Source organism: Equus przewalskii, chromosome 9 (assembly GCF_037783145.1).
Source record: "Equus przewalskii isolate Varuska chromosome 9, EquPr2, whole genome shotgun sequence".
Classification (NCBI taxonomy): Eukaryota; Metazoa; Chordata; class Mammalia; order Perissodactyla; family Equidae; genus Equus; species Equus przewalskii.
In genome coordinates this window covers 23,683,027-23,704,767 of record NC_091839.1, presented here as the reverse complement: position 1 = coordinate 23,704,767, position 21,741 = coordinate 23,683,027, and the positions used below count along the sequence as shown (strand labels likewise).

The 21,741-nt window shown below is 41.1% G+C and overlaps 1 protein-coding gene across 1 annotated transcript; it reads right to left on the bottom strand.

The window, feature by feature from the left end:
* Positions 1-911: 911 nt before the first annotated feature.
* Positions 912-21,494, bottom strand: NLRP2 (NLR family pyrin domain containing 2). Its single transcript, XM_070632436.1, has 11 exons — positions 21,215-21,494; positions 19,366-19,410; positions 17,598-17,675; positions 14,454-16,050; positions 13,565-13,735; positions 11,588-11,752; positions 9,807-9,977; positions 9,317-9,487; positions 7,443-7,613; positions 3,500-3,670; positions 912-1,268 (listed from the first exon to the last, which is right to left on the bottom strand). The coding sequence occupies exons 1-11, from the start codon at positions 21,492-21,494 to the stop codon at positions 1,133-1,135; spliced, it is 3,156 nt and encodes a 1,051-aa protein (XP_070488537.1). The 3' UTR covers positions 912-1,132.
* Positions 21,495-21,741: the final 247 nt, after the last annotated feature.

The following is a 21,741-nucleotide window of genomic DNA, read 5'->3' as shown; positions in this document are numbered from 1 at the left end:
AATGCACAGACAGTCTCTCTCTCACAAGAGTATCTTCTCTTGAGATAACAGGAATTACCTGCCCCAAATGATGTTAGTGTAGAGGTCAAGAAATCCATGGCTAGAAGACATCTAAATTCCTTTCAAGCTTTTTAAGAGGAATTGTGTGCCTCTATTTCTTTTAACAACCCCACACACTACCACTAAAGGCATTCACCCCTTAGAATCTTAGAAGGAAGATTCTCTAGGAATGACCTACATCCAGCTGAACAAGAGGCCTTGAGACGGGGACAGAAGGAAACTTACAGGAAACTCCAGGAGCCCACAGCGTGTGCAATGACATCGCTGAAATGATGGAGCTTGTTATAGGATGATTTAAAGGTGATGTGTGGGAATGTGGTGTATTTGGTGAGAGTGATGAACTAATGGATCCCAATGAAGAAATAGGAGAAAGGAGGAGGATTGGAAGAAAAATTTAAAAATTAGTACTTAGAAAAGGTAATTCTTACTTACACTATTTCCTTAAGGAATTTTGGGATTCTGTCTGTCACAAGGACATATTGGGGACTCTATCAGGAAGAGCTATGCATACCATGATGTTTTCTCTAAGTATAGTTGGAATTATTAGAAAGCTAATCAGAGCAACGACATGATAATATATGTGCTTCATTGAAGCACCTAAGAGTGCTACAGAATATTGTGAGACTTGTAGGAGTAATAATCTGATGATGAAAATTTATCAGACAGTTATCCATGCAGGTCAAGAAATACCAGAACAGGGCAATGACCGGCAAGGTAAACAGAAATCAAAGTGATCACAGACATTTCCATCCCTAACCTCCCCACGCCACCCCCTCGACTAAGTTCCCTTCAAATAAAGTATCTTTTTTCTAAGTTTGGTCAGAATCCATTAATAAATACAGTGACACTCATGAATGCTCCTACCTTTATTTCTCTCAATATACTCAAGATACAGACACTTCATTCATAACAGAGTTAAGTGACTTGTGCATGTTTACGTAAGCCACAGGCACAACCATGGCTAAAATAACGTCTGGCCCATAAATTAGGACCACTGAGAAGGCTCATAGGAAGTTCACCACCACCTTGAAGATTCATAACTTTATTGGAGAAGGAATAACTCCAAGGGGATTCAGAAAATGAAGTCACGGGAAGAAGGTCTGTTATTTTCTGGGTCTTGATCACTCTCAATAGTCAGTTGTGGGTTGCTGTCTTTGATTTCTTTCAGTAGCTTGTGGATTCGAGCATCAGATTCATCTATCTTCAACCTGGGGGTACAATGGAAAAAAAAAAGTTTGTTGCTTCAAGGAGATTCATTCCAAACACGCAGGTGCCTGCAAATCTCATGCTTTAGGGATTTGCAGAGCAGGGGCCATCTTTGTTGATTATTCTATGCTGCAAAGTAGAGTTCCGTATTGACTTGGTAGGGAAAAAAGATATCAGGTTAACACTGTAATGGTATAAAGCCATTTTGGATGTAGTAGTTTTGGATGCTTGAATGGTCTTGGGTGATTATCAAATAATAGTTGGTGTGCAATATGGGATTGCACTATGCAATAGGGAATTGCAATATGGAATCTGTGATATAGCTCCATATTTGTAACACAGCTCCAGTTATATGATACCTACTCCACAACTCACTTTGACAACTTCTCCTACTACTTGGTGGACTCAGGATGAGACATACACGCTTGAACCAAGTCAGTTGGATGAGCTTTTTATCCCCCTTGGCTATATGATACTAGCTAACTACCATGCTTTATTTGACCTACGTTGATAGACAGCAGCCTCATTTCTAGGATTCACCTTTTAGTAACCTTATTCAGCCACGTGCATGTGGAAATGGGGGTCAAGACAGGAGAGGGAATAATTAAAGCAAAATATGTATAAAAATAAGAGACTAAGGATATTAGCTGCCATGTTTCTTGCTGGCACTGTAGTCCTGGTTTTACTAGCATATTAGTTGATTTTTGTTCTGTTGCTCGAGACTCACAATACATCCATGCAACAAACTTTCAGTTATAAGATGAATAAGTTCTGGAGATCTAATGTACAGCCTAATGACAGTTAACAATACTGTATTATATACTTGAAATTTGCAGAGATCTTAAGTGTTCTCACCACACACACAAAAGCTAACTATGTGAGATGATGGGTGTATTACTTAGCTTGATTGTTGTAATCATTTCACAATGCCTATGTATATCAAAACAGCCAACAAAATAGCTTTGGCTAAAGTAAGAGCTAACCAGCTTCAAAATAGCTTAAACATGACCCTCCAAGGTCAAACATCAGTGTGTTTATTCACGATTGTCAGAGGTTGGTCATGGTCTACGGTAGAAGCACAAAACTAGTTCCTGCAGCAGATCTGTGTCTGGACAAAAGTGTTGAAGGGATCAGAAATGGAAGGTGCACACCAGAAGATATAAATGTGTTGCTCTGAGATTGAGGTGCGCCGTTAGGTTTCTTTCGCTGCAAGCGAGAGAAAATGACAATAGTTAACTTAAAAGAGCTTCTCAGAAGGATATGGGGTAGCTTATAGAATGAAAGAACAAAAATCCAAATTCTGAAATGGCAGGGCCAGGGGCTCCGTGACTTTCTAGGATCTATGATTCAGGAAGAAGCCGTCCTCCCCTTGAATCACTCATCCTGAAATTCAAAGACCAGTAAAGAACGTCTGACTGGCTGGTCTAAAGAAACAGCTCCAATGTTTTCTTTGTGGGGGTTTTACCTCTTGATTGAAACTCACCAATATTATCTAAAGTGAGAGGGCTAATTCACAAGAAAGGGGTCAGGAAAAGAAAAAACTTTAGTGTCCACATATCTCTTCTTTTGATCATCAAGTTATCTTGGGGCCTGAGATTGATGTTAAATAAATATGTAATTTGTTTCTTCTACATAATTATCGTTTTAAGCCATCAGTTGTCCATGTTGCATCTGAGAATTTAAAGGAGTTTCCACACTGCTAGGAAGAGTTTTCTGGTTCTTTGTTGCCATGCTAGCAAGTAAGCAACAGAACTCAATGACAACTTGCTCCAATGAGCATGGAGATGAGAGCCAATTGGTGATAGCTCCCAGACTAGTCTGCTCACAGACTAATCTCATCAGACAGCAGGTTCATTCCAGAAAACATGTTTCTAAGGCTGACGTCGACCTGCTAGACCTCTGTAACCAACACAGCCTGAAAACAGACTCTTTCCAAAAATATCATGGGAGAGCTGCAGTTTGATTTCCTTAACACGACTGTGGCTGGCTGCCATAACTCTCCTTCACTTAGAAAAGCTGCCAATCCAGCTTCTTGGTTTCAGGTTGAGTTTTAGACTCATCTTACCTGTCAAAGCAACAGAAGGAATCAATGGGTGGGCTACCTGGTGACAAAACATCAATGGATGACAGCTGAACGTAAGCCATAGATGTCGACAACAAATTCCTGTCATTTGTGCTTCTTCCAAACCTTCTATCATGGAAAGAACACTGTAGGGGTGTAGGAGGATCATACCTGAGTGTCTGGAGGGGGCAGCTTTGAAGTTTCAAGGCATCACACAGCACCTTCACTCCACTGTACCCCAAGGAATTCTGGCCCAGGTCCAGAGTGGTCAGGTTCTGGTTGCTGCTGAGGGCAGACGAGAGGTCTTCACAACTGAAAGGAGTGATGGCGCATCCCCACAACCTATAGGTGAAACACAAAAATTAATTCATTTATTCAAACAACGCTTATGGATACCATCCTATATGCCAGGCACACTCTTGGGTTTGAGGATCCAACAGTGAACAACACTTCTGCCCTCAGAGCTCATCTAGTAATAGGAAACAGATGCCATACCCAATAAACAGTGTGCCATATCCAATAAAGGTTATGAAGGGCAAGAGGTAAAGGGAGTAGCTAGGGGTGCTCACTACAATGGTCAAGACGACCTGAGAGGGTGAAGAGAATGAACGATAGAGAGACCAGGGTAGAGGATTTCACAAAGGAACAGACTCAATATTTGAAAGGAAAAAGGAAGAAAAGATGACACACGAAGGATTTTGTTCTGAGTAAATAAAATAATCTTTTTTTTTGAGCTGCAGAAGCAGCAGCTTTAGGCAGGGAAAAAGAGCAACTCAGTTTTGGACAGACATCGAGATTCCGCCTATCTGAATTCCAAGGGAAGTGTCAAGTTGGATGTTAGATGAGTGCACTATCGAGGACAAAGCTTTCTTCCACCTGGAGTTGTCGAATGGGCAGAAGACAGACAAATAAGGGTCATACAAATGTTGACAATTCTTGCATATATATGCACACACATCCATACACACACACACACATAGGAGAAGGGAAGAGGTCATATATTTGCATTCACTCCAGGATTTAGAAGAGGCTAAATATAATACCAAGCATTGAGCATACCCCCTGGCACATTGTTGAATAACATGCATACGTATTTCATTATCATAACAAACTTTTCTGATGGACGCAACTAACTCTATTCCCTAGAATGTATAGCTGAGATCATACAGTCAGGAAGTCATAGCTGGCTGGATAAAGGGCAGCCGTCCTTCCCTATGCCAGTAGTGCACTTGATTAAGGGAGCCCCCATCACCATTAACACTACCACTCTCCTGCAAACACGTACATACCATGGATGGTAACAACCAGTGGTCCTCTACCTGTGATTCCAAGGATTGCTCACTTGGCATCCTCACCATCATAAATTTCAGTCATGCCGGGAGCTTGAAAAATGTTGTCATCTGGGTATTACATTTGGAGATCTTGATTTGAGTGGTCTGGAGTACAGCCGGGGCATAGGGATTTTCAAAGCTACCAGCATTTCTACAATGCAAGAGAGACTGACCTCTACTCCTCCGCTATACCTTCTTGTACTGTAGAGGCCAGAAAACCAGTTATCCTTTCAGAGTCCTTCACAGGTAGGGTTCCAGATTCAAGTGCATCTGACTGATGGAACCTAACCTACACGGCGTTGTGAGACAGAACTGAGTTGAGGCCGTTTATCTGCTCGTGGGGCAGCTTTTCCTGGTTCAGTGTCTAATTCCTACCTCTCTGAAGCTGGGGAGCTGGGACATCAGTGGCTTCTTCTGGTTGCCTTGCGGCATTTCATCCTCAAAATTTTTCACTGCTGGCCTTTGGATGACCCAGACTAGAAGCTATTACTTTAACTGTTGCAGTGAATTTTCTCCCCCAGCTTTATGGAGATATAATTGACAAGTGAAAATTATATGTATTTGAGCTATAAAATGTGATGATTTAATATACATATACATTGTGAAATGATTACCACAATCAAGTTAATTAACACATCCATCACCTCACACAGTTACCATTTTTTATTTGTGGTGAGAACACTTGAGATCTACTCTTTTAGCAAATTTTCCTTATTTTTTGTTGTTGAAAAATAGAGGTTGCTGGAGTTTTTCTTTAATCTTTATTGAGATATAATTGACACATAAGATTGTGTGAATTCAAAGTGTGTGTTGAATTGATACGATTATATATTGTAAAATGATTGCTGCCACACCATTAGTTAATACCTCCAACCCAACGCATAATTACCTTTTTTTTTGTGGTGAGAAGATTTAATATCTATTCTTTTAGCAAGTAGATAACACAGTATTATTAACTATAATCACCATGCTGTACATTAGATCCCCAGAACTTGTTAATCTTCTATCTGGAACTTTGTTCCCTTTGGCCAGTGTCTCCCCATTTCCCCCATCTCCCAGGCCTTGGTAACCACCATTCTACTCTCTGCTTCTGTAAGTTCAGCTTTTTTAGATTCCACATATTGGTGATATCCTACAGCATTTGTCTTTCTCTGACTGTCTTATTTCACTTAGAATAACGCCATCAAGTTTTACCCATGTTGTCGCAAATGGAAGGATTTTCTTCTGTCTCATGGTTGAATAATATTCTCTTGAACGTATATATCACATCTTCTTTATCCATTCATCTGTTGATGGATGCTTGGGTTGTTTTCATATCTTGACTACTGTAAATAATGCTGCAATGAACATGGGAGTGCAGATATCTTTTTGAGATCCTGCTTTCATTTCCTTTGGATAAATACCCAGAAGTGGAATTGCTGGATCATATGGTATTTCTACTTTCAATTTCTTGAGGAATTCCATACTGTTTTTCTTAGTGGTTGCACCAATTTTCCTTCTCACCAACAGTACACAACACCAACACTTGTTATCTCTTGTCTTTTTGACAATAACCATTCCAGCTGGTGTGAGGTGATATCTCACTGTGGTTTTGATTTGCATTTCCCTGATGATCAGTGATGCTGAGCACCTTTTCATGTACATTTTGGCCACTTGTTTATATACTTTAGAAAAAAGTCTTTTCAGGTCCTCTTCCCATTAATTTTATTTTTTTGCTATTTTTTTTTTAAGATTGGCACCTGAGCTAACAACTGTTGCCAATCTTCTTCTTTTTTTTCCCCTGATTTTTCTCCCACAATTCCCCCAGTACATAGTTGTATATTTTTAGTTGTGGGTTCTTCTAGTTGTGGCATGTGGGACACTGCCTCACCATGGCCTGATGAGCAGTGCCATGTCCGCGCCCAGGATGCGAACCAGTGAAACCTTGGGCTACTGAAGGCGGAGCGCATGAACTTAACCACTCGGCCACGGGGTCAGTCCCTATTTTTTTTGCTATTGAGTTGTGTAAATTCCTTATATATTTTGGGTATTAACTCCTTATCAGATATATGGTTTGAAAATATTTTCACCCATATCGTAGGTTGTCTTTTCATTTTTTGTTTCCTTTGGTATAAGAAGATATTTAGATTGATGAAATCCCACTTGTTTATTTTTGCTTTTGTTGCCTGTGCTTCTGGTTTCACTTCCAAAAAAATCATTGCCAAGGCCAACATCAAGGAGCTTTTGCCCTGTGTTTTCTTTCAGGAGTTCTAAGGTTTTAGGTCTTATGTTTAAGTACCTTAATCCATTTTGAGTTAATTTTTGTGTATGGTGTAAGGGTTCAATTACAATCTTTTGCATGTGGAGAGTTCTTTTCCATTTATTGAAGAGACTGTCTATCCCCAGTGAGTATTCTTGATACCCTTACCAAAAAGTAGTTGACCATATATGTGGGGGTTTATTTCTGGGCTCTCTATTCTGTTCCACTGGTCTGTTTGTCTGTTTCTATGCCAGTACCACACTGTTTTGATTACTATAGTTTTGTAATATAGTTTGAAGTCAGGAAGTGCAATGCCTCCAGCTTTGTTGTTCTTTGTCGGGGTTGATTTGGCTATTTGAGGTCTTTTGTGGTTCCCTAGGAATTTGGGGATCTTGAAAAAAAACTTTTTGAAAAATGCCATCCTAGTGGATTTTTAAAATACTCCACTGAATTTATTCCCATCCTTGGTATTAGAGCTGGAGAGATTTGCTCCAATAACATTTCATTTCAGATACAGATTAAAGTTCAGAAAAACATAACTTACCATAGACATCTTAAATTACACAGTGGTTTCTTCAAAGCCTCGCACAGAAACTTAAGTCCAATAATTCCTATGTGATTCAGCCCCAGATCCAAGTGCATAAGGCTTGAATTTTGTTGGAGAAGTGTTGAGAGATGATTGCAACCATCACTGGTTATGTTGCAGTACCATAGCCTAGAAATCAATCACGTGGAGAAAAAAAAACCTTGTTAGTCCCTCACTGGTGAGATGCACCAAAACCATGATCGTTGACCTCAAGCCACAGGTTTTAGATAAGCCTGGAGACATGGAAATGAAATCATGAGATGAGGCTGGCTCTCAGTTTGCAGCCAAGGGCACAGGGACCTCAGTCCTACAACCACAGAGAACCAAATTCTGCCAACAACCTGAACGAATAAATGAACAGATTCCTTCTTACAGTCTTCAGAAAGGACCACAGCCTTGCTGACACCTTGGTTTTATCCCAGTAAGATGTGTATTGGTCTTCTGACTTACGGAACTATAAAATTGTGTTAAGCCAATAAGTTTACATTAATTTGTTACAGCAGCAATAGAAGACCAACACAGCTGCCTTTTAATTTTCATGAGCTCTAAGTGATTATATAGGCCTTGGCTTCCACAAATGTCCCTGTGACATGGCCAGACCCTAGGGAGTGGTGGTCATGTGATGTATTTAGGGATATGGGACCACAGGCAGCCTCAGCACCCGTGTTCCCCAAGATGAGGACCATAGGACCTGGAGGGACAATAGGAATGGACAACAGATTTGAGGGTGACCCACATGGTCTGAGGGGAGCCAGCATACATGCCTATGGTTTGGTAGTTTGTAAATTTATCGAAACTTTGATGACTACGGGGTAATAGAGGAAGGCCCCAGCAAATTAAGTTTTGACAATTTAGCAAAATAGGGGCATAGATTTAAAAAACTGAGTTGAGGTTTAGAAAGAAAAGGACTTGACCTATGTTTCCTGAGATTCACACTGTCTACAGGGATGCCAGTTGGTGAGGTTCACTGTCTAAGTCTCAGTTTTCTTATCTGCAAACTGGGAGAGATGAGGGTTTTATAAGTCCTGGAGGATTCAATGAAATAATCTTGGCAAGACTTTAGTGTAGTGTCTGGCACATATTAGGGGCTTAATAGGTGTTGACCATCATTATTTTGTTTTTCTTTTTTGATGCCTTGGATGGCAGCAACTTCTAACGTAAATTGATGTGAATTTAGGGCTAGTGGCTGGGGAGCATCTTATTCCATAGGGAACCGTATATTATTTTAGTGTTTGGGGGCTTAGCCAGTGGGGAAAAGCCTTTCCTTTTACCTCTCTTCAACCATGAACTAAATACGTCATGAAATTTTAAGTGAGTGAGTGGTTTTCAGAGACTGGGTGCCTTAAGGCATGTCCTAGATTAAAACTAGTTTATAGGAAAAGCAGACAATTACTAACCATCGAAGGCAATTTTGTAAGCAAGACCAGCAGAGATTTTAACGCTGAATAGGATCTATGAATAGAAACCCTCAGTGAAGCCCCATTCCTTTCTAAAAATCTGTCCTATTATTTTAGTATTAACAGGAGGATTATACTGAGCTCGTTGGCGAATATTAACTCCACTCATACTGAAATACACGTAGAGTTTGTTACATAGTTCCCAGAACACACGTTAAAAATATCAAACCTGGAAACCAGCTACACCCCCCAAATGCCTATAGAATATTGACACCACTTCTTGTATTTGTTCTATCACCCTCTCCCAGGTCTCATCAGATCTAACCATCAGTATCACATTTGGTATATTCAGAGGGATTATTAAATGCTTGCAGCTGTCCTACTTGAATCCAGTATGTGTGCACGTGCACACACACAGAGCCAGCAGGGACTTACACCAGGGTCTGTAGTTGACATTCGGGGTAACTCAAACCCTCACACAGAAGTTTCACCCCTCCATCTCCGAGAGCATTCTTTGCCAAGCACAGGTGTGTCAGCCTCTGGTTGACAATCAAAGCAGAAGACAGTTCCTTGCAAGAGGCTTCTGTAAGGTGACAGTTTTCTAACCTGTAAAAGCACCACACAAGTGGTAAGATGGTGAGAACCCAACTTTCTTGGTTGTTTGCAATTGCTAGAGTCTGCCCCTACAGCCTTTCTTGTTATGTGCTCAGTCATGTGCTAGTGTTTACAGTCATGAAGGACCAAGGATGAGAGAAGAATAAGATGAATGAGACATCTGCTTGGGACCAAAAATGGGAACCAAGTGTCAACATCCGTAAGATCTTCCAGACAAGTTGCCCAGAAAATCCAGGAGTTATCGTTGCTTTTCTCTATGTGGCCCCAGGTAAAAAACGGAGATGCTCCAGGGAAGAGAGGAGACACTTACGACAACCTCTGCAGGAAGCACTTTGGGTGTCTCAGAGTCATGTACAGCAACTTGGCATCCTCATCCAGAAGCTCGTTTGCTGTGAGGTTCAGGCATGTGAGGGACTGGTTGATTTCGAGGGAGGAGGAGAGATCAGCCCATTGATGGGTGGTGGCAGAGCAAGATACCAAACTGCAGGAGAAATTGGAACAAGTCATTGTTGAGAACAAACAATGGAGAATCGTCTCTAGTTTCATCTCTCACTCCTCTCCATTATGCTACTCCCGGGACTAAATTATCTGGAGCAGTGGTTGCCAAAGTGTGGTCCCTGGACCAGCTGCATTGGCATCCTCTGGCAACCAGCTAGAAATGCAAATCCTCAGGAGCTCCAGATGTAGAGTCTAGTGATCTAGTTTGAAGGTATCCTGCGATCACTTGGAAGATGTGTTAAATTCCTGGACCATACACCAAAAGTTTGATTCAGAAGATCCTGGTGAGACCCAGAAATTTGAATTTTAACAAGTTCCCAGGTGGTGCAGCCACTGCTGGTCTGGAGACCACATGTTGAGAACTACTTATTTAGAAATCCAGTCAATCAAACCTAGCATGCAACATGGCACCCATATTCTATTCCTGGAGATAGAAGTTCTTATCATGGGAAAATGGAACTTCATGGAATATTATGTATATCATCTTGGCCTTTGGGGTGAGGTTTCTAAAACAACCCTGATTTTGCCATTTACTATATATGAAAATGTAGTCAAGTTACTTAACTTTGTTAAACCTCATTTCCATCTTTAAGTTGGAAATAAGTCATATCCTCACGTTGAGTGTTTAAAGTTGATAACTCACATGAAGCGCCAAGTGGGATATGTGCCACATAGCTAAAATTCAGCTAAAACACTTTCTTCTCTTAGAGTCTAAACAATAATTGGGGAACCAAAATTAACTAGCGATTGGGGCACGAAGTAGAATGTTAATTGCTTCCAATAAAATAAGCCAAACTCATATGGAGCCTACTCCTCCCATTTTTGGTGTTCACTGAGAAACAAATTAGTAACCCAAATCTTCAAATCACACAGTTTATTTTCCCCACATGCATCCCCACAGGAAGAAGAAAGGAAGGTCATTAGGAATTGTCGACAAGGATAGCAGCTACTATTGAATCCATATGTGCTCAGACTTGGTTTCATTCAATCCTCAAGTCCTTTGAGATGTGCGTTATTCCATTCAACTGGTGGAGAGGAGAGCTAGTTAAATAGTCCAAGATTGTATCAGTAGAGGCAGAGCCACAATTTGAGACCAACTGATCACCTTAAACTGTGTTCCTGTTAGTACTCAAATGTGGTCAAGTGAGGAGTGAGGATAATCATCACCAGAGCAACCATGAGGAGAATTTCCCAAGGGGAGATCTCTCAACCCAGAGGGAGTACAAGGAAAGGGAAAACCTGATGCTCCTGAAGTGTCCTTGCCTGGAAAGATGAGGCCAGTAGCTGGTATTCTGAATCACGATAGAGGAGAAACATGAACTATACACAAACTGTCTCTGATAGAAGATGATATCCAATTTCTGGGAGTTTCTTTGGATTCAGGGCTGTTATGTTTGGTTGTCCAGGTTGTTCATTGATCAACATAAGTGGAAACTAAACTCCAGCCCATTTTCTATTCTGGGACATGTGCCCTGAACAGTACTATTTCCAGCAGAGTAAGGGATTATTTTTTCTAATTTACACAGAATTGTTGTATAGGCTTGTGGCAGATCTGTTTATATGCTGAAGGTTTTCAGTGATGGTGAGATATACCTGAGATATTGTAGATGACATTTTGGGTGTCTCAAGACGCTACACAATGAGGGGAACATATCATCCTGGTCATTTCCTTGAAGTGTCAGATGCGTCAGAGTCTTGTGACCACCAAAAGTGATGCAGAAGTTTTGATAAGCATCAGCTGGGGAAATATTTTTGAGGCTAGGGAAAAGAAAACAAAGGTGAGATCTTGAGTTTCTATTTCTATAATGCATGTAAGTAGAAACATAGGACTGAGATATATTTAAACTTTACAGACTAATTTTTCATCTTTATTGAGGTATTACTGACAAGTAAAAACTGTATATATTTAAGGTGTATGACAATGTTTTGATATATGGTTACCTTGTGACATCATCGCCACAATCAAGTGAATTAACATGTCTATTACCTCACATATTTTTCTTTTTTTTCTTTTGGGTCAAGAACACTTAAGATCAACTCTGCAAATTTGAAGTGTACACTACAGTGTTGTTAACTGTAGTCACATTGCCCTACATTAGGTCTCCAGACCTTGTTCATCTTGCATAAGTGAAACTTTGTACCGCTTGGCCAACGCCTCACTTCAGAAACTATTAGAAGCCCCAATCTCTAGTCATCTCAGACTTTCACAGAAGCGAAGTTGGTCATCAACAGTTGTTTCAGACAAAAGCTGTTCTTCTATGGCTTTTTTGTGAAAAATAAGGAAGGGTGGTAACTCTCTTCCTTGAAGTGTCACCCATGGACACATTTCACTGGCACTATTTCCTGCTGAATGCTTTGACTCTAAGGAATGCTCTTGCATTTAGAGTGGGGATCACATGTATCCCTAAGTGGGCAAGAGCTCTTATTTCTCTACGTTGAGAAAGAAGAGATATCTGTAGTTTGAGAAGGTCTCCTTGAAATAAAAACTCACTTAGCTGATGAATCGTGTTTATTCTTCTCCCCGCATTCCGACTTGCTCAAATTTAAGCTTGCAGGTCTTTCTCAGCACACTATCCACATAAACGAGCCTCAGGTCCAGGAAGACTCTGACATACTGTCTTACATGGCAAAAGCACACTCTGTTCTGAATATAAGCATTTAAGTTATGTAAATTACCTTTTTCTGGTGTTTCTTAGCCTCAGCTTTTCTTTCCAACTTTATTCAACTACATATTATTTTTAAAATCATATCCAAACAGACACATATCCAGCCCAAGTGAATTTTAATGCTCAGTTCTCAGGCCTGTCTTGGCACATTGCTACCATTTCTACGTAAGTGGTACCCAGTCAGGGGTGATTTTGTACCCCCTGGGGACACTTGGCAATGTCTGAGACGTTTTTGGTTCTCACATCTGGGGGTGTGTGGCTGCTACTGGCATCAGAAGGTAAAGGCCAGGGATGCCCCTAAACATCCTACAATGCACAGGTCAGGCACCCCTCCAACAAAGAAATATACAGCCCAAAATGTCAGCACAGGTTGAGAAATCCTGCTCTACGCAAGCCCTATGTTTGTCATAATAGTATTAAAACTGCCTCCAGGATCTTCATTTTCTTCGTGGTGCTTTGTAGACATCCAAACCATATTTCACATTGTATGAAAATCACTTTATAAAAAAAATAGAATGGTAGTTGCCAGGGGCTAGGCAGAAAGTGTCATGGGGAATTATTGTTTAATGGGGACAAAGTTTCAGTTTTGCAAGATGAAAAGAGTTATGGAGATGGATGGTGGTGATGGTTGTTCAACAATGTGAATGTACTTAAATATGTCAATGAAAATGGTTAAGATGGTAAGTTTTATGTTATGCATATTTTTCAAACAATAAAAAATTGGAAAAATTACTTTATGTGATTCTCTCAGTAGACAAATTTAAGGACTGGACCATTTCAGTTCCTTGTGTTGAGCACCTGGTTGGAGTCTGGAACAGGAATTCAAATATTGCTCCAATATTAAAAACGTCAGCAGCTTTGTCATGCCCTTGGGGTTTTAATCCAGGGGTTAGCTTCTACTTACACCACTTTCTGGAGATTACAGGTAGCAGAGGCAATTTTTTCACAAAGAATCTTCACTGATGAGGTACTAAGAAAGCTCTGACTGATGTCCAGAAATATCAGATTCTTGTTGGAACCAAATATGGAACAAAGACCCATCCAGAAAGGAAGTACGTGTTCATCATTCTGGAACCTACAGGGAAGAGACAAAGGAGGGAATTTACCAAATATTGCTGGAGAGAAAACTAACATTTGTCCCTCATCATGAAGGTATTTAGAGTTCTTATGGGCATACACCCCTAATAAATAAGTTTAACTTTAAACATTGGATGATTTACTCACTTAGCACCACTATCAGAAAACTCATTTCCCAAGTCATATCACTGGAGAAAGAACTTAAACTTCCTCCACAACAGTCTAATGAAAGGGTTAGAATAAGTTAAAATTCTAAGCATATCGGGGCTGGCCCCGTGGCCGAGTGGTTAAGTTCGCGCGCTCCACTGCAGGCGGCCCAGTGTTTCGTTAGTTCGAATCCTGGGCGCGGACATGGCACTGCTCATCAGACCACGCTGAGGCAGCGTCCCACATGCCACAACTAGAAGAACCCACAACGAAGAATACACAACTATGTACCGGGGGGCTTTGGGGAGAAAAAGGAAAAAATAAAAAAATCTTTAAAAAAAAATTCTAAGCATATCATTGGTAAAACATTGAGAGCAGTATACATCATCAGTATACCTCCTGCCTTGAGTGTTAAGTTGGCAGAATGAAAGTTCTCACGAGGGATAATACTGACTTTAAGCAGGAGGGGACAGGAGACTCTGTCCTCTTCCTAATGGAGCATGGAGTGAGGCTGAAGATAGGCAGAGCTAGTAGAGTAAAAAAAAAGAAAAAAAAATCAGAGTTCTTACCTCTCAACCTGAGTGTCTGATTCTGATGCAGTATCATTCTCCAGGAATACTCCCTTTTCTACCTGCAGTGAAATTTTCTGCAAGTTTCGACAGTGCTGGAGGCAGAATGATGCATGTATGATGTCCATTTTATTTTTCAAATGCAAGGACGTTTCCTTTATGTGGGCCATTGCATCCTTTACAAGCCGCTCCTCTTGAGATTCGTAAAGACAGTACAAAACCTCCTGCATTTCTGTCACTGATAAGGGTTTATTCTCAGTGGACTTCACTCTGCATTCGAGTAATTCCTGCTTGATCTTCAATGACACTTGGCAGCCAAAAGTTGTCTCCAGCTCCCTGGCTCTCTTTTCATTCAATAGGCCGAATAAGAAGTACCCCACGTGGGTCAGGCTGGGGTTCTTGAGTCTTTCTTCCTTGGAGAGCAGCTTCTGCACACCCCCAATGTCCCACCTGCAGCTATCCCCATCTTCCTCCTCCTCTCTCTCCAGAACATAGAACAAGGCAGCAAGAAACTGCTGGACGCTGAGGTGGATGAAGGAGTAGCAGCCCTCACAGTCTTTGCCCTTCTGGAGGATATTCTTGTCCAGGAAAGGATGGAAGTCAGACTCCTTTACCCCAAGTCTCTCGAGGTCTTCTCCATCAAACATAGATGTCTGTGTCCATATGCCTCCAGCAGCCAGGAGACACAGAGCTGTCACTGGAACTTGGAGGAATGGACCGGGGCAGCTGCCAGGAGGTGATGTGAACTGGCTGCAGAGGAAATGCAGGAACAGTGATGTGATGGTTTGGCAAGTTGGGGCGGGGTCTTCTCCCTTCTCCATCTGCAGTTTCATACAGGTGCAGACGATCCAGCACACAGCAGGAGCTGAGCCCAGGTGGAATAAAGCTGCATTGCTCTTCATCAAGTCAAAAGCTCTCAGTGCTTGGACCTCCTCTTCAAAGTGTTTCAAGAAATAGGCCTTTCTGTCCAGCTCTAAGAACCCCTCTATTTCTATGAAGAGTGGCTGTTCAACCAAGAGCCGGAGCTCTCTCAGAGTCCCGGGTCGAGTAGTGATCAGCAAAGTGGCCTTGGGTAATATTTTTCTCTTCAGCAAACTCCCCAAGAGGACAGGCACTGGCTTCTGCTTCTGCCAGTCACAACACATGTCATGGATGAGTGCCCCCGAGGGGACTCTCAGCTCATCGAAACCATCGATGATGAACAGGACTTTCTGAGCTTGGGCGAAGATCTCCGGAATGGCATCCTGCAAATCTGGCCAGTTCTTAGATATCAGCTCTGCAAAAGTGCACGCCCCCTTGTGGTTGAGTTCCTTACAGCTGAGATAGAAGGCAGCATTAAATGTTTCTGCGAGGTTGTCCTGTGTCCAGTCCAGCATCAACTTCTTTGCCAGTGTGGTTTTCCCAATGCCTGCAGGACCATGTAGCACCACCGTGTGTGGAAATGGCCCTGTAAGCATTTTAGGATTACAGAATGGGATCAGAGTCTCATATCTCTGGGTGACAATATGGACGTTTTCACTGGCTCCAGGCCAAAAGTTCTTCTCCCAGATTTGACAGAACTTCTTCTTCATTATACTTCTATATTTATCTTGTTTACCTTCAGTGATATGAGGTAGGAAATAGACAGGATAGAGTCGGTTATTCAATAGGAAAAAAATACTTTAAGTAGGAAAGGAAAAAAAGAAGTGAGGTTTATGAAGAATCACCTGACAGCAAACTCACTCCAGGAAGATATGATACAGACCTGGATTTTCTCCTGCCAACCCTTCTTTTGCTTCTCCTGAGTTTGTGATGTCCTCTTTCTGTACTGGTGTAAGCTCTGCATAATACAAATTAAAGTGAGCTTGACGCAAAAATAGGTGTACTTCTTTTATCAGAAATATGATGTGAAAGCAGGCTCTGAGGTGTCCAAGAATCTAATCTGAGTTCTTTGACCACATTATGTGCTGGGAAGTGCCATGGCCGGGTTTATAGAGATGAACAGAGCAAATGACTCCTGAAATCAAGTTACATGTCTCTATCCTATAGAGTCATCACAAGAAGTACTTGCTCTATCTAAACTCAAATGATTTATCGAAACTACTTGTCTGTCTTTTCCACTGGACTAGAACAAGCACCAGGAGGTCAGGGCATAGATCTTCACCATAATAGTCTCAACACATTATAGTCACCCAAGTGTTTGAGTAAACAAGTAGTGGAGTGCCAACTGTCTGCAATACCAGACAACTCTAAGTATCTACCCAAGATAAATAAAAATATGTCTACACAAAGACTTGCACATGAACGCTCATGGCAGCATCATTCAAGACAGTCAAAAAGTAGAAACAATTCAATGTCTATCCATTGATGAATGGGCAACCCAAATGTGGTATATCCATACAATGAAATATTATTCAGTATTAAAAAGGAATGAATTCATGATACATGCAACAACATGGATGAACCTCAAAAACAATACGCTAAGTGAAAGAAGACAGACACAAAAGACCACGTATGTCCAGAAAAGGCAAATCTAGAGGACAAAGTAGATTAATGATTTCCTGGAAGTGGGGGACAGAGATCAGGGAGTGACTACATATGAACGTGAGGGATCTTTTGGGAAGTGTTGTAAAATTGATAGTGGTGATAGTTACAAAACTCTGTAAATTTACTAAAAGTTATTAACAGTACACTTAAAATGAGTGAAGTTTATAATACATAAATTGTACTTCAACAAAACCATTTAAAAAATACTACCAGGCAGACTTGAGAGAAAGACTAATGTTAAACTAACCACAACATCAGTCAAGGCGAGTCACCTACCTACAACAGGTCTCAATTTTCTCATCTGTGAGTTGATATTGTTAAAGTCGTCTGAGTATCTGAAGTTGAAAAATCTAAGAGAAACTCTATACAATGTACTCCTAATTTTTAAGAACTAGTTTCATATGAAGTTCTATGAACTGAATTCTCTCCAATGTTCATTTTCCCCCTTTATTCTTACATAAAGGAGGAATGCATTCTCCATGAGACAATTGGTGATTATTAAGTAGTGGAGAAAATGAGGTTTTAGAGAGATGGAGTTCCCAAAAGGAGTGGGAGAGCACAGCAAGGAAGAGTATGCTCCACTTAGCTTTCTCCAACAGTGGATGTTCTAAGACCAACCTGGCTCCTCCTCTTCTTTTAAATGCTGTTGTATTTCTTCCAGGTTTTCACGTTTTGATTCCTGAGTCCATGTGATCCCTGAAGAAAAGAGAGGACATTATGGGTTTGTCACTGTGCTAGTATTGAAACTTCTGTTTAGGAGAGAGTAGGACATCAAGACAGTTCAAGTTCAACAATGGGTCTCAATATTTAAGCCCAGATTACACAAATAGGATGTTAACGAGGTACTGTAGATAAAATTAAAGTGTGTCAGGCCATGATCCCAGGCTCACATGCCTTTTCTGGCAAGTGAATTCCTATGAAGTTCAGAACACATGGTGAGAGAAATGGATGCATAAAGACAATCACTCTTTTCTAAGGGCACCAGAAAGATTTCATGGATCAATTCCCTGGTTTCTGATGAGGTAGATGAAGTTACATTGTCTTGGGAAGGAATAGAGGAACAGGGTGGAGTCGTAATGGGATAAGAAATATTTCAAGCTCAACATTGGATAATGAAGAGGTGAGTCTGTGGAACTTCTGAAAAGATATCCAGGAGGCAACTGGATATGAGCACCTGAAGTTCAGGGAAAATGCTGGTCTGAAGATATCTTTTGGAAAGTCTTCAGGATATAAATAGCCGGTAAGACTCCAAGTGATATCAACCAGGAGCAGTGTGCTGAGTGAAAAAAAATGGCCAACCAGTCATCCATTTTGAAGATTAGGTGAGAGAAGAGGGGCTCTGAAAGAATTGAGGAAAAATGATCATAGGCAAGTAACAGAATACAAGAAGCAATGTCATGTTGCCAAGAGTAAGGTTTTAAACAAAGAACTCTCCAGTGCTTGTTCACTCAGAACATTTGATTGAATATCAGCCTCGTGGCAGGTGCTATTCCTTAAAGCTTTGTCAAATGTCACATCTACTAGACCACCAATTTATGTTTGACATTTAGGTCATCATTGTAGGACATTTATGTATTGTAGGACATCATTGTAGGATGTCATTGTAGGGTATTTGTGTATTTACATATTGACAGATGTAGTCAGATCCTCCGGGGTTTAGGTGAATGGTGGTGGCTTCACTTTTCAAACCACCCCCGAGTCTACTACTGCCTTCAGCCTGAGTCATATTTTTAAGGATATTGGTGATGTCAAGAGAAGAGAATGTTGGAAAATCACTAACTCAAAAATCTTTTTGACCAGGATTAACAAACTTGTTTTTCCCCTGCAGAGGGCTAGATAGTAAATATTTTTTGCTTTGTGGCCATACTGTCTGTTGTAACTACTAATCTCTGCCTTGTAGGGCGAAAGCAGTCATAGGTATTATAAAAGCAAGTAAGTATGCTGTGTGCAAATAAAACTTTGTGTTTACTGAAATTTGAATTTTGTATGATTTTCATAGGCATAAAATATTCTTTTGTTTTTTCCCAACCATTTAAAAAATGTGAAAACCATTTTTAGCTTGTGGGGTTACAAACACACGTGGCAGGCCACATTTGGTTTGGGAGCCACGGTTTGCTAACACTTGACTTAGATTAAAGTCCAGCTTATCCAGATTCCAAGGGAAAGCTCATTTTCTTTCCCACATTTGTACGTATTTACTGATGTCTAGTATAAATACTGCCTCATTTTAGCTTTATTTATCTTACTACTGCCCACCTGGATGACAGCAGAGATAGGGACTTAAATTTCTTTGCATTCCTAGTGCTCAGCACCATATCTTGTGTAATTAAAACCTTGGATTCCAAAGTCTCATATGAAAAAAAAGGCTGTAAATGAAGTAACTTACCTAATGATGGAGGCTTATTTTCCTGAAGTGACTTCAAAGCTGCTTCTGAAAAAGGAGAAGGTGGAAGAAATTTTCACTTTTCAGAGCCAAGACCCTTGTAGGTGTACAACTCTGAGTTTCTTCATGGTATTTTCAAATTTGTAATCTCCAGAGGCCAGCTAGGGGCTAAAACCCTCACCTGTCCATGGAAGACAGGGAAAAGAAAGCTAAAAACTGACCCCTGGCTGGAATAAAACTGGCAATTAAAAAAATCATAGGATAGGAAGTAGAGATGTTTTAAATATCCTTGTTGAGGAGCAAAAGACAGAGAAAAAGAACTCTGTAGAGCAGTGCTCTCCAGGACAAATATAATGCCTGCCGCAAAAGTAAGCTGCCTATGTCATTAAAAATTTTCTAGTAAGCACATTATAAAGGTAAAAAAAAAGGTGAAACTATTTTTCATAAGTTTTCAGTAACTATCTCAAATGTTATCACTCCAATGTGTAATCAATACAAGAGTTATTGATGAGATAGTAATACAACAATGCAGTTAAAAGCTAGTGCCTATTTTAGTCTTATGGCACACCTGAATTCAAACGAGCCACATTTCAAGGGCTCATAGCCACATGCAGCTACTGTATTGGCAGCAGAGCCCTAGACGACATTCTAAAACCTTGGAAGCACATTGGCATCATTTGGGAAGCCTTTAAGAATCCCATGGCCAGGCGGCATACAGATCAGTTAGCTAAATCAGTATCTCCAGTGAGAGGTCCAGGATGTCAGTGCCTTTAAAGCTGCCCAGGAGATTCCCAAGAACAGCAAAGTTGAGAACCACTGGCCTAAAACGTGCTTCTCCACTTGGTGATTTTGCTCCCAAGGGGACATTTGGTCACGTCTACAGACATTTTTGGTTGTCACAGTGGAGGGAGTGTGCTGCTAGCATCTAATGGGTAGAGGTGCTGGGATGCTGCTAAATATCCTGCAGTGCACAGGATGCCCCTTCCCTACCAAATAAGGATCATCCAGCCCCAAGTGTTATTAGTGCTGCTGAACTAAAGGAAGGAAGGAGTTTGAATGTGTATGTGTATGTGTGTGTGTGAGAGAGAATGAGAGAGAGAGAGAGAGAGAGAGAGAGAGGGATGAGAGAGAGAATGAGAAGAGAGAGAGAGAGAAAGGGAGAGAGAAAGGGAGAGAGAAAGGGAGAGAGAAAGGGAGAGAGAAAGGGAGAGAGAAAGGGAGAGAGAAAGGGAGAGAGGGAGATGTTTACAGACATAGTATATGGGGAAAGGAAACTTGATAAGTGGGAATTGAAAACAAAACAGAGGGTCTATAATAATTTAACATCTTGGAGGACATACGAAAGAATGGGATCGTGAATACATTTCAGAAACTGTCCTGGGGGCTGGCCCCGTGGCCGAGTGGTTAAGTTCGCGCACTCTGCTGCAGGCGGCCCAGTGTTTCCTTGGTTTGAATCCTGGGTGCGGACATGGCACTGCTCATCAAACCACGCTGAGGCAGCATCCCACATGCCACAACTAGAAGGACCCACAACAAAGAATATACAACTATGTACTCGGGAGCTTTGGGGAGAAAAAGGAAAAAAATAAAATCTTTAAAAAAAAAAAAAAAAAAAGAAACTGTCCTGAACAGGATAAGGGATGCATGGTGAGGAGGACAGGGTAGACATAAACTTGGAAGGAGCAGAAGTAGCCAGAATATAAGAACCAGGAAAGACACCACTGGATTTTATGAGGATCTAGCATTTGTGTTCAGGACAGGTGGCTTCTCCAAGGCTCAATGTTATTTCTGTGTTTCTAAAACCATGGAGAGCTTTCCTCCCAGGACACAGTGTGGACTTGTTTCTGCTTACCCTTGAGTTCATCCTTTGCTCTCTCAGACAGGTCTGTTCGGTTCATTTTGTCAAAGACCTGGATGGTCACCATCTCTACCCAGTTTCTGGGACATCGGTTGGTGAGAATTTCTGCCAGTTGCTTCCCACTGGCCTCTTCTACCTCCGTCTGGGGGATGTGCTGTAACTCATCTTGCAGGGAAAGGGTCCTCAACAAGGACTTGAACTGGCTCAACTCATCCTGGTCTAGCCGTTCCAGAAGAGGCTGCAAGTTGAAATCCAGCTGTCCAGAAGGTACCATCTTGTCCTATACGTGAGATCTGAGCTTTCAACATTAAAGAAGAATTAAGGAAGAAATGGAAAGAGACAGTGAATCCCTACTCCTATCTCAAATGTTGGCTGCCTCTGTGCCAGTAACTGGGCTATTCTCACTGCCTAACTTGCTACTTTAAGAACAAACTCTCCAACAGAGGTAAAACTCACACAGAACTCTCTTTCTTCTTGGCTCGACATAGCAGTTCCCATTTTGAGAGTCTAGGGCCTTTTTG

Excerpts from the sequence above, each read along its gene's own strand:
- NLRP2 (XM_070632436.1), bottom strand. The coding sequence starts at position 21,494 with ATGGTACCTTCTGGACAGCTGGATTTCAACTTGCAGCCTCTTCTGGAA. Across the intron at positions 16,051-17,597 it reads AAAAGAAGAGGAGGAGCCAG|GTAAACAAGATAAATATAGA; the intron begins GTTGGTCTTAGA and ends ATATCACTGAAG. Across the intron at positions 7,614-9,316 it reads TGTCAACTACAGACCCTGGT|GCTATGGTACTGCAACATAA; the intron begins GTAAGTCCCTGC and ends ATTGATTTCTAG.